The sequence below is a fragment of the Hypanus sabinus genome, chromosome 1, assembly GCF_030144855.1.
Source record: "Hypanus sabinus isolate sHypSab1 chromosome 1, sHypSab1.hap1, whole genome shotgun sequence".
NCBI classification, from domain to species: Eukaryota; Metazoa; Chordata; class Chondrichthyes; order Myliobatiformes; family Dasyatidae; genus Hypanus; species Hypanus sabinus.
Window position 1 is genome coordinate 190475037 of NC_082706.1, and position 12634 is coordinate 190487670.

Here is a 12634-nt window from a genome sequence, read left to right on the forward strand (position 1 = left end):
TTTTATATTTGTAACTAATCTAGATCACTTTGTAGAGACACTAAAGTCTTTTTTTCTGTTGATCAGTATAAAAAAAGCCAACTTAAATCCACTGTGATTCATTGTTGTAAAACAATAAAACATGAAAACTTCTGGGACAGGGAGGAGGTGAACACTTTTTATAGGCACTGTACAAGCAACAGTTGGGCTGGGGTGAACCAGCCAAATTCCCTGCAATACAAGGAGATCATTAGATCTGAACTTGATTAGAAACAGCAACACTTGCTTGTCTGAGTGTCCCCACATTTTTCCTTGACCCTGCAACTTTGTTAGCTATTCTTCACTTGGGGATTGGGGTGGTAATCTCAATTCATTCCTCGCTCTAATTGGCACAAAACTGAGACAACTGCTATCAATTCTCCGGTTCAGAAAGACCACCACAGATTACAGTCTGAAGTAGAAATACAACTTAATGTAGTTGTAACACAAAGTAGAGATGATGGCAGTGACTTCTTTATTTGCCACCATTATCCAACAGAGAGATCCATCCAGGGAACTGCAAGATGCCAGGCCTACAAATGTTTGATAAACACAAGACTGCAGCAGAATCAGAAGTTACAAGCAGCTCTTCTTTCTCTCTGGAAAATGCCATGCCCCTCGCTTATGTATTTAATATTACAACCACACTCAAAATGGAAAATATGTTCTGATTAGCAAGTCATATGAGGGAATAAGTTGCAAACACAGCATGGCTTCATCGCATAAAAATAATGGCTTTAATGATAATTATACAGAAGCACAAGTACAATCAGCAATATTAAATGATTTTGAAACTGAAGTTGAATTATTATTCATAAGTTCAGGAATATTAAACTTCCTTAAACCTCTCAAATTAATTCCTCTAAAGGTTGCTCTATTAAGTGTTTCTAATTTCTTTATCTTCATCATGTTTTCTTTAGTGTGCATTATTATTGTTGTAGTTTTATTTTTTTCTCAGCTCAAGCTGGCAAAACCTGAGCAGCATAGCCAAGCACATTCGTGTCTCAGCTGCTTGGAACTGTCAGACTACTCTCGTGGTGCTTACTATTGTGACTTTCTGGAGATTTACATAAATAATGCTGCACAGGCCTAATCACTTGATGGTATTGTGCAGTGACTTTGTGATGATACCGGGTGTGGGTATTACTATCGGGACAATGGATACCCTGTTCATGTTCCATAGTTTTTCAATTTCCTCTTTTAATCCAGCATGTTTCTGGTGCTTTTCACTTACTGATTTCTGTATGCTGCGTGTGTTTGGAATGTCTATAGCTATTTAGTATGCTGTTCTTGCTTGTTTATCCTGTAATATTATATCCGGATGGTTATTACAGATTGTCCTATCTGTAATAATGTATCGCTCATAATATAATTTGTAGGACTCTGACTCAAAAACTGGATCAAGATTGATTTATTGTTACATTATTATTATTTAATACCCATCAAAATCCTTTTAAAATTGATTCTGCCTATTTGCGTTAGTAACTTTGGAAAAGAGCCAAAGAATCATTGGGACTCTGTTGCTCTCCACCATCCCATTGCTTTCCTGCTCTGTAATTAATTATGGCAAAAATTAAGGATCAACTCCTGCCTCACCACCATTTTTTCACTTGCTCACTAAAGAATATACTGTAGGATACTTTTTCCCTCTAGAATTATGACAGCATTTCCACACCTTTCCCTTATTCACAAAGCTTTTGCTTATTCTTTTGTTTTCTGTCCTACATCATTAATCTTCCTTACCACTGATGTCTTTCCAAAGCTGCTCGGTACTGAGGTTCCCAAAAATATTTTTGTGTTTAACGACTGTGATAATTTCACAGAGGAATTCGGATTTTTTTCTACAAATTAAATATATGAGACCGTAAGACACAGGAGCAGAATTAGGCCATTTGGTCCATATATGGCAGCAGCAACTGCTACTTTGGTCACCATTTGAGGTACTTCTCACTTCAGTAATCAAGCAGAACTGCACTGCACTTTTGCTTGGGCTTCCAGATTTTCTGACCTGTTGGTTGATTATAATTACCTGCTCACTCACAATCCTCTTCCGACTTCAAAACTCATCATTTTCTTTCAATAAATTCCTAGCCTCTCTGATCCTCATGTATGTGAAAATGAGCAAAACTGCGCGTATATAGCACTTTTCACAACTTCACAAAAGGCTCTGGGAAATACAAGAATGTGGATTGAGAGAAATGCTGGAGCCAATAGAAATGGCAGTGCAGTCATTACAAGAGACAAGTGGGCTTGAATAGTTGTACTGCATGTGTCGATATACATTGGTGAAGTTGAAATTGAATGCTGTCCTAGATTATTCCCTATGTAATGGTTCCCTACCTTGTGTATTAGAAGCAACACTGTATGCATTCCTCAATCCAACCGTAGATTCAGCAGAACTCTGTTCAGTGGATTCAGCAGCCTGTTCTTCATTGGTGATAATCTCCAGGGTTCCAAATTCATTCATTTGAAACTAATAACAACATTAATGATTTATTACCACTCAATGTAAAAGAAAAAGATCAGTTTGCAAACAGAAAAACAAGTACAATTATTAAAGCAACATAGTTCTCTGTAAATGAGAAATATTGGCACTAGTAAACCCAAACAAATTTATTGTACAAGAAAAATAGTTAATGAAACAATACACGAGAATAGTAAACTTAACTCAGACGGAAAGATATTCAATCAATTCTGCCTTTAGCAACTTCCAAGAAATGTTTCTTCTGACATACATTTAAATATTGAATGAAAATGAAACTTGCATTTGTGTTCTGACATTTTGATTTCCATTAAAGTTACTGAGGAGGTGATCATAATTGTGCTAGGCTTTAAAACTAATGGAGAAGAACAAAAGTACAACAGCAATAAAGGTTCTAAACAGTGCTGAGATTAAGATTACTGGACCATTAAGTGACCAAAAGCAAGCAGTTGCTTGAAGGTCAATAAACCCCAGAGCTTTAGGAGGCATTTAGACAGGAGAATCAAAGAGCTCAAGATAAACATGCATCCAAGAAAGGAAGGGACTGCCAAATCTAGGGGGCCTCTCTTGCAAGGTGCACAGAGGGGATGATAAGATGGAAAAGAAGCCTATGCAAGACAAATATTTTAAGACTATAATCCAATAAGTCAATATAAAGTGTAGGAGTGAAATTAAAAGGGAATTTAATGCAGGGGGGTTTTAAAAATGCCTATGTCCACAATTATTTATAGTTGTAAAATCAAAAGGATAACTAAAAGCCTATTAGGGAGCACAAATTTTAGCCTACTTGTGGAGGCAAAGGATGTAGGTGAGATCCTTGATGAATACCTTGTGCCTGTCTTGACAAAGAGGGGAAGGTGTCAATGTTGTCGTTGAGGAAGGTGAATGTGAAATATTCTGTGGACTCAGCAAAATAACAGTAATACTGTTAAGGTGCTTAGAATCTTTTAAAGTGGATAAATTGCCAAGCCCAAATGAAATATACTCTAGTCTGTTAAAAAGAAGCAAGTGGGAGAACAGCAGAGGCTCTGGCTGCAATTTATCCTTGGCTAAAGCAACAGTGCCAGGGGATAGAGGGCTGCTAATGCTCATTATTATTTTGAAAGGGACGAAAGGATAAATTCTGTATAAGTTGGTTTAACTTTTGACTTTGAGCAGGTCGTTGCAATAAACGTTGAGGGATTGTACAAACCTTTTATGATAAAAGGCAGAGATTATTCAGTATCAGTCAGAATAGATTTGGAGAATGCAGATTATGATGAAGCAATCTTTTTTGAGGTGGCAACAAGCTGAGAGTAGTGCAGTTGATTCATTCTGCAAGGATTTTTGTTACACTCGTAAGAAGGTCCCTCTTGGCAGTCTGAGATAAAATGGCAAGGCACACTCAAAGGGAATATGAAAAATCAAATGTAAAAGAGGTGGCAATTATGGAAAGGAAAGGGGAACAGGTGGCCACTCATTGAGTACTATGTATGCACATTTATGCTCTCCACAACATAGAAAAGATAGCTTACACGGGAGAGGCTCCAACATGCAGGAGACTATTGAAAAGACTGGAAAATTGTGGCTGAGAAGAGAATGGATAAGCAAGGAGGCTAAAAGGAGATTTAATTTGAGGCATAGGAAATTAGAAGGTCAAAGAGAAAAGAGCTCCTTGAAAGGTTAGGAATGAAAAGCACAAATAGGACATAGGTAGTGCTGGTAAGACTAACAATTTTTTTATTGCCCTAACTTCCCTTGAATGGAAGGGTTTGCTGGAGAACTTCACAATCAGTCACTGAAGTCACAAATCAGCCAGACCGAATAGGAGCAGTGAATTTCCTCCCCTGAAAGACATCCATGATGTATGCAACAATCCAGTTATTTTATTATAGATCTGAACTCCAGAATATTAACAGAAATTAAATAGTCTCTGGACCATTTCAGTTTCTGAGTTACCAGACTAGTAACCCAACTGGTGTGTCAACAAAAAACTCAAATAACATGGTGTGTTGGATTGTTTTATGAGGACTGGAGGAGATTACCGATTTATGGAGCAGGAAGACAACGGAGGGAACCTACAGAACTACAGAACCTACAAAACTACAGAAAATTAAAAAGTAGGTCACCAAGTACGGAAATGATGATGGACAAGATTTTGTGCAAAAGAATATATATTTAAGAGAGAGAGAGAGAGAGAGAGACACACACACACACACACACACACACACACACATCCAGTTCAGTACACAGCCAGTGGAGCAGTGAAGAGAGGGGGAAATTAAGTTGGAGGTCAGTGTCTGTGTGTGGAAATGAATGATAGGTTTCTAGATAGACCATAAGATATAGGAGTAGAAGTAGGCCATTTGACCTATCGAGTCTCAGGGGCTGATCCAATTCTTCCAGTCATCCTCACTCCCCTGTTTTCACCCCATACCCTTTGATGCCCAGGCTAATCAAGAACCTGTCTATCTCTGCCTTAAATACACCCAATGACTTGTCCTCCACAGCTGCTCATTGCAACAAATTCCGCAGATTTACCACCTTCTAACTAAAGTAGTTTCTCCACATCTCAGTTCTAAATGGATGTCCTTCAATCCTGAAGTCCTGCCCTCTTGTCCTAGACTCCCCTACCATGGGAAATGACTTTGCCATATCTAATCTGTTCAGGCCTTTTAACATTCAGAACGTCTCTATGAGATCCCCCCTCATTATCCTGAACTCCAGGGAATACAGCCCAAAAGCTGCCGGACAATCCTCATAAGGTAACTCTTTCATTCCTGGAATCATTCTTGTGAATCTTCTCTGAACCCTCTCCAATGTCAGTGTATCCTTCCTAAAGACCAAAACTGCACACAATACTCCAAGTCTGGTCTCACGAGTGCCTTATAGACCTCAACATCACATCCCTGGCCTTATGTTCTATACCTCTAGAAATGAATGCAGAGGAATGTTAAATGGACCAGTGATGGTTGGAGGCTTCCAAAATTAATGGTACGGGTATATAGAGAAAAAGTATTCAAGGCTATAATAACTTAACACTATGATTGTAAACTAGCAATGCCAACTGTCCAGAAACAGGTGACCCAATGCTGTTTCTCCAGCGTACAACAGTCTATCACCTGAAAAGGTTTTCTGTAACGGTATAAAATATCCTGTCACACTTTGTTAACAGTCACCCGTTTTTACAATGTTTCTAACAAGGTAAAACAGGAAAAGCTTTTGGCCCTGGCTCAAATTTGCAGGAATTATGGCATTCTTGGGGAGGTGGGGGGGGGGTGTGGAAATGGATAAACATGGTCACGAGACACGAGCGCAAGGTGCTTCTGAATCCTAGTTTAACTGTGATATGCCATGCCTCACCATGTTCAGCTGAAACAGACACACCAGGAAAATGAGAAATGTCCCAAATCCTGAAGTAATTTTTTTTATATATAAGAACTGCTTTCAAGGAAATAGAGTCACAAGTAACAACTTCTGGTTCATCATGGAACAGACACAATAGCTGCTTTGAGGAGCAGGCATCCTCGACAAGATCTTGGCTTAATTTCTCCACACCACCAGCAGGAAGTCTCTGCTACCTGATTCAGATGCACCTAGCCCCCCATGATGCAATACCCAAGTAGCCCAGTTTTCCATAAGACCAGGAGACGTCAGAGCAGAATTCAGCTACTCAGCCAATGCATCTGCTCCGCTATTCCATTATGACTGATGCATTATTCCTCTCAATTCCATTCTCCTGCCCTCTCCCTGTAACCTTTGACACCCTTACAAAGCAAGAACCTATCAGCTTTCGCTTTAAAAATACCATTGACTTGGCCTCCACAACTGCCTGTGGCAGTAACTTCCACCACCCTCTGGTTAAAGAAACTCCTCCTCATCTCTATTCTAAAGGGATGTCTTTCTATTCTGAGGTTGTGCTTTTGGTCCTAGACTTCCCCCCACTATATGTCCATTCTGTCTAGGCCTTTCAATATTTGACAGGTTTAAGATCCTCCCTCAATTTTCCCTCTCTATCATTCTAATTACAATTTTCTCTTGTTTTCAGTTCATCTGCTGCTGCATACATTGTTGGGTTTATAAAACACAAATCAAAGCTATTACAACAATTAAATATTGCCACTATTTCTCTCATACAAAGCTTTTAATGCTCAATATAATGTTTCATAATCAATAAAACTACTCAAATACATCTGGTTTTTCAAAATATAATAATTTGAGGAGTACAGTTGAAAGTACCAGCAACAAAATAAATATAATCCAATTACCAAAGCAGACTGCATGGTATGGATTCTTTCTAGAATAATTATTTTAACACATACAGTATGGGCACAAAACTGACATTCAGCCCCTGTACTTGACTCAAGATTATGAGGTTAATACTCATGCTTCTGGAGATGGTAGCCTTAAAGTACTTTTATAAAGCATTTGAAAAATGTCACCGGGCAAACTGAACAATCAAAAAATACATTTGCACATATAAAACTCAAGGTAATCAGAGGTGATGGTTAAGAGCTTTCCAGAAACTGTCAAAACTGACAGGTAACGTGTTGAAGGTCAAACTTTTATTAGGTGGCATAGCCGGAAGAATCTATTAAAATACGCAGAGATATGAAGTGTAAAATAATTCCTACAAAGCATTAACTATCATCCGAATCTCCACATTTTGGAGATGTGAGAGCTCTTATCAGTCAGAGTTGGAATGCAGAAATATTCTTCTATTTGTAATGTCATTATAATGCAAGCTCTGGCCAGCTGGTGGTGTAGTGGCAGCACCACAGGACCTCGGGGCGGATATCCCCGAGTTCCAATCCAGCCGGGCCCCAGCCTGGGCAGCAGCAACAGTATCCTCATGGAAGAAAGGCCTGGCAATCTATTTCCGTACCTTGCCTCGAAAACCCTACGGACAACCACACTACGCATTGTCAACTCCTGGCGACCTAACGACTCGACATCGCTCACCAACAACGAAAGCTTAAATCTTGCATTTGCAAGCAGGACGAAGAGAGAGATCAGATTCTGGAAAGGTGGGCAAGAACACATCAGGGTGAGACACACTTTTAGTGTTGATGCAAGAGAAAATAAATCTGTTAATCTTTGTTATATTTTAAAAGGTAATTCAACACTAATCACATTGATTAAACCTGCCAAAGGTTACATTAGAGATTTTGTTGCCTGGGGCCACATTAAAATTGGCACTGAGGACTCAATAGGAGCTTCTGCAATCCAAAGAAGAGCACCAAGCCTCACTTTACAGGGAACAATAATAAATCAAAGACAACAATGATGTGGATGAAAGGGACCCAGCCGCACAGGAGAATATTGAAGATCTACTAGCACTTCAGACAGTTTGTCTATCCATCATGACTCTACAATGTCTCTCAATAATCAGGTATTTGATATAGCACCTTGAAAATGTCGCTGGCACTGTCGCTGCACTAATATGCATCTCAGGCGCTCAGCATGATTAACATTTTAGCAGCAAAACTGAATCTTACAGCTATTGATAATGAGATGCAACACAGCTCATTTCATTGTTTTGAAATGAAAAAGAATGAAGACCAAATTCATAACATTTACACTTGTCACTGTATTCAATTTGGAATTCCTTCATAAAATATTTCTCATTGAAGTTAATTACTCAGAAATTATTAATCTTGAAAAGAAAAGCAATTACTTTGAGCAAATTGTACTTTTGTTTCAGTAAAGGTGTATACTTGATGTCCTTTTAACCATGATGAAATGCAGTAGTAACAATTGGCTGACTGCACCTTTTGTTCCATGTAACCCTTTGTTACATGGGCCAGTACAATTATATAAATAATTATTCCATTATGATCATTCTTCTACAACATAGAATCTTAGGAACTTTTTAAATGGCACAGCTACCTCAAAAAGTTGTTCTATAATGAGGAGTGGCTTTCTATTTTCGATTCCTCGCCTGTCTCTCACCTACTTTGTACAACCTGCATGAGGGCATATGTATAAAATTAAGGGAGGGAAGTTTAGGGGAGACATCAGGGGTAAGTTTTTTACACAGAGGGTTGTGAGTGCCTGGAATGACTTGCCAGGGATGGTGGTGGAGGCTAAAACTTGCCAGGGATGGCGGTGGGATATTTAAGAGCGTCTTGGACAGGCACATGGATGAAAGAAAAATGGAGGGTTATGGGGTAGTGTGGGTTTAGTACTTTTTTTTTAAGGATTATATGGGTCGGCACAACATGGAGGGCTGAAGGGCCTGTACTGTGCTGTTGTGTTCTATGGTTCTAGGACTAGATAGAACTGGTAATTATGACAGCATTTGAGGGAGTCCCAAGGGCTGACGCAATTTTGCCGGCTAACTATTTCAATGAGAATAATCTGGAGGTTTTGGGCTGAAGAAAGAAGAATGGAACTATCTCAATAGTTTATTCTTAGATTCAGAACGGACACAGTGTGCTAAATGTCTACTTTTCTAATGCTTTGGCTGTCTAACAGTAAAACAGTAAGTTTTTGATCTAATTGTCCATTTGGACTGACTTCTATGATTATTGCCAAACAATGAAATGACATTGCTAGCTACAATAACAAGTTCCTCCTGTTAAGCCCTCCACCCCAATACCTTACAGACTTCTAACTTCCTTGTACATCAATTCTTAGGGAGTATTCTGGAGTTATGGGAATATGGCACATATTCATTCAGTAAGGAAGAGTCTTCATTTCTTAATGGGGACTGAAAATTGAAGTTAAAAGCACACCTTTATAGGGTCTGAGGAGCACAGGCTGCCCATAGACCAAGAGAACCGGTTTGCATATGCATCAACCAAATGTTAAGACAATGGGATTGTGTCAATTGGCTTGTATTCAACCAGGCAACCCGGCTAAGTTACTTGCACCATCGTGACTGAATTCAAGCTAGCCAATCAGACTGAGTTTGCCACGTAGCATGTCAAACATGGTCACTGATACAGCTGCAATCAATAGCTGATTTCTTGAGTACTCTGGCATCTGGCTCTCTTCCTTCAGAAGTCTTTAGAATATCTGTATCAACAGGGGTGTTTGCACATTCAGAGCTGCCTCTCACTGTAGATATGTAGTTGAAAGGAAGCATTATCAACTGAAAATATTGAAGTACACAATGCCATCATAACTATTTAATCACCTGCTGTTACCTTTGAACTTAAAAGGCATAAAGCTATGATGTACTTTTAGGTTTGTGGAACTCTACCATGAGTGTTTCCACAAGAATGTCTGATGTTTTGATGACTAAGTACTTTCAAATCCACAATTCTAGTGTATTTCTGGTGAGTTTGATCACAGGTCACAACATGGACAATAGGAGATTCGTTATTGCCATCCCTCAAATTTGGCCTTTTCTATCTTTAGCCAATATCATGGAAAACAAATTTACTAGAGCCATCTTTTGTGACCGTTGGTGTATTCATTTTATAGAGGTAATGCATGCGTACTGTTTTGATTAATTGTTATAAAGAAACTGTTTACTTTTAAACCACATTTTTCTGAGTTTGTTCATTGTTAAACCCTGAGAACTAGACATATGCGAGGTGTTGAATTTTGAGAGGTCGAATGCAAGAGGAGATTATACAAGAAGGACCCTTTGCATACAGAGGGATTTTAGGGTGCAAGTCCATAGCTCTCTGAAATGGGCAACCCAACGGATAAGGTGGTAAAGACAAGAGCTGGCATGTTTGCCTTCATTGACTGGGGGAATGAGTACGCGTGCTGACAAGTCTGTTGCAGCTGCATAAAACTTCAGTTAGTCCAGATCTGGAGTACTGTGCAAGTTCTAGTCATTGTACGAAAGGAGGGATATGGGGGCTTTCAAAAGGTGTTTGCCAGAACAAAGGGGGCTTGCCAAGGTGGTTGCCAGAAAGGGGAGCTTGGTCAACCCTGGACTGTTTCTTCTGGAGCATCAGAGGCTAAGAGATGAGCTGAAAGAGCTATATGAAATGTGGGACGCATACATAATAAACAGTCTTCTCAGCCCAGGGTAACACAGTCATATACTAGAGAATGCAGGTTTAATGGTATGATGAGAAAAGTTTAAAGGAGACGTGTGAGGCAAGTTCCTTTTTACACAGTTTCTGCTCGGCATCTGGAACCTGCTCCTGGGGCAGGTGGCAGGAACAGATGCAACAGTAATTCTTAAAGAAGAATTCAGACAGACACAGGTACAGGTAGAATAGAGCAATGCAGACTTTGTGCTGACAGATCTAATTAGTTTTGATTGGCATCATTGTTGGTGTAGATAGGAGAGGCTGCAGGACTGTTCCTGAGCTGCACTGCATTGTTCAAACTGATAACAAAACATCAGTCAAAAAAATCCATTATGGATTTAATTACAAATGTAGCTTGATGTGTCTGTAAATAGAAAAATAGAAATGATTGTTTTTGAAGTTACTATACTTTAGATGCTTCATCTTTGTGGTGTCAAACAATTTTGTGACAGTTAATGAAATAACATACATAAAAGTCTGTAAAGAAAGGTTTCACTCATTAGTGATGATTACTGCTTGCTAACAGCTACAATATCATGACATTCATATGATCTTCAAATATTAACAATCGATCTTCTGATAAATGATGGAAATAATACCACTATATTATGTAACTTCACATATTTATAATTACCAAAGACTGAATGTGCCAAGACCCATATTTTCATTACTACAGAATCCCAGAAGCCAGAGACAGTGACTCTTCATTTTCAGGGGTGGTTCCCAAGTTACAGGATCTTCAGAATACAGAATGAACAATCTATTACCAGATAATGGATTCTATCAGGGAGCCCGCTATGCACAGAGCAGTGAAAGTGATGGAGCACATTATTTTCCATATCTTTGCGATATATGTCTGGGACTCTTACTGAAGACAGTCATGGCAAGTAATGAGCTATCGTCTGGTGAGGAATGGCTGAAGCCAATGCACCATCACTCTTTAAAAAAAAAGACAAACAACTCGAGAACCAAATTCTGTGGTGGTGGGATCTGACCAAAATATTAAATCGGTACATACCTCCTGATCCTGAAAACTTAGGTAAGAACAATAGCAAGGCACCCAACCAAACATCTGTGCATCTGCTTATGTCAGAATTTTTCATTTAGACCATTTATTCCAATGTATCCAATTCATAGAATTGCTTCAAGACAGAAGTAAGCCAGGTTTAAAAAAGTATAAGCATATTCCTGGGGAGGCAGGTTGAGATACATCTCCACCAAAGGAGGTATAAGTTGCTCCTTCCCTCTGCTAGACTGCAGGTCACCCTGGGGCAAGGTTAGCACTTGCTTAGCCCCTAATCAGGGTCTCATGAAGCCACGGGACCTGGTGGTGAATGGTCGATATATCACATGCTGGTTATGCAACCACTGACACCAAGGCAGACAATCTCTGAGGAGTATGGATCATGACTGGTGTCACACGTTTTGTAAAGACACTGCCCAGAAGAAACCTCTTCTGTATGGTCATGGAAATGACACAAGCGAATTCCACACAGACAGTATCAAAGGTCAGGACAGAATTTGGTTCACTGGAGTTGTGGGACAGCAGCTCCACCAGTTGCACAGTCATTCCACCTTAATGTGTTGGTCACAAAGAAGGCAGAATGTGAAAAATGTACCACCTAAACATATAACCACAAAATACTAATAGCCTTGAGTCATTTAAACTTCATAGAAAATGTGTAGTCACCTCCAAACTAGAAAAAAAAGGTTCAATATAGCTTGTGCTATAGAAGAAAAACAGATTAAGCTGTGAAGTACTTACAAAAATTGTTTCTGATAGGTCCATTTTAGTTTAATTCATAGTGATTCACTTAATTTAAGATTAAGTGTTAAATATAAAAGTACATAAAATAAAATGTTTGACCATATATTATGAGAAGTTACTACAAGTATAACACTTCAATTAAACAGGATAAGTCTTGGGAGTTACTTTTTTTATTATCTAGGTATAAAATCAGATAATCAACTAATATTAAATCTTGAGTAGACAGAATGTTCAACTTAAAGAATCATCTTCTAACCACGCTCCATCTATTGTTGCTTGTTTTGTAAAATATATAAGCTTCGCTTAACCTCTACTGCTACCAAAAACCTTTGTGCACATACCTCATGGGGAAAAAATCCTCTTCCCTAATACAACCTATAAATGCTGAAA

General features: G+C 38.9%; 1 protein-coding gene across 11 annotated transcripts in view; it reads right to left on the reverse strand.

Moving 5' to 3' along the window:
• Positions 1–12634, reverse strand: part of LOC132401655 (lethal(3)malignant brain tumor-like protein 4) — a 380142-nt gene that overhangs the window by 294709 nt on the left and 72799 nt on the right. For 10 of the 11 annotated variants that reach the window (XM_059983770.1, XM_059983710.1, XM_059983719.1 and 7 more), the window contains one exon: positions 2359–2491. The exons of the other annotated variant lie outside the window; for it this stretch is intronic. In XM_059983770.1, the coding sequence (XP_059839753.1) occupies positions 2359–2491 (133 nt within the window). The remainder of the gene's footprint in view (positions 1–2358; positions 2492–12634) is intronic. 11 annotated transcript variants of the gene reach the window in all.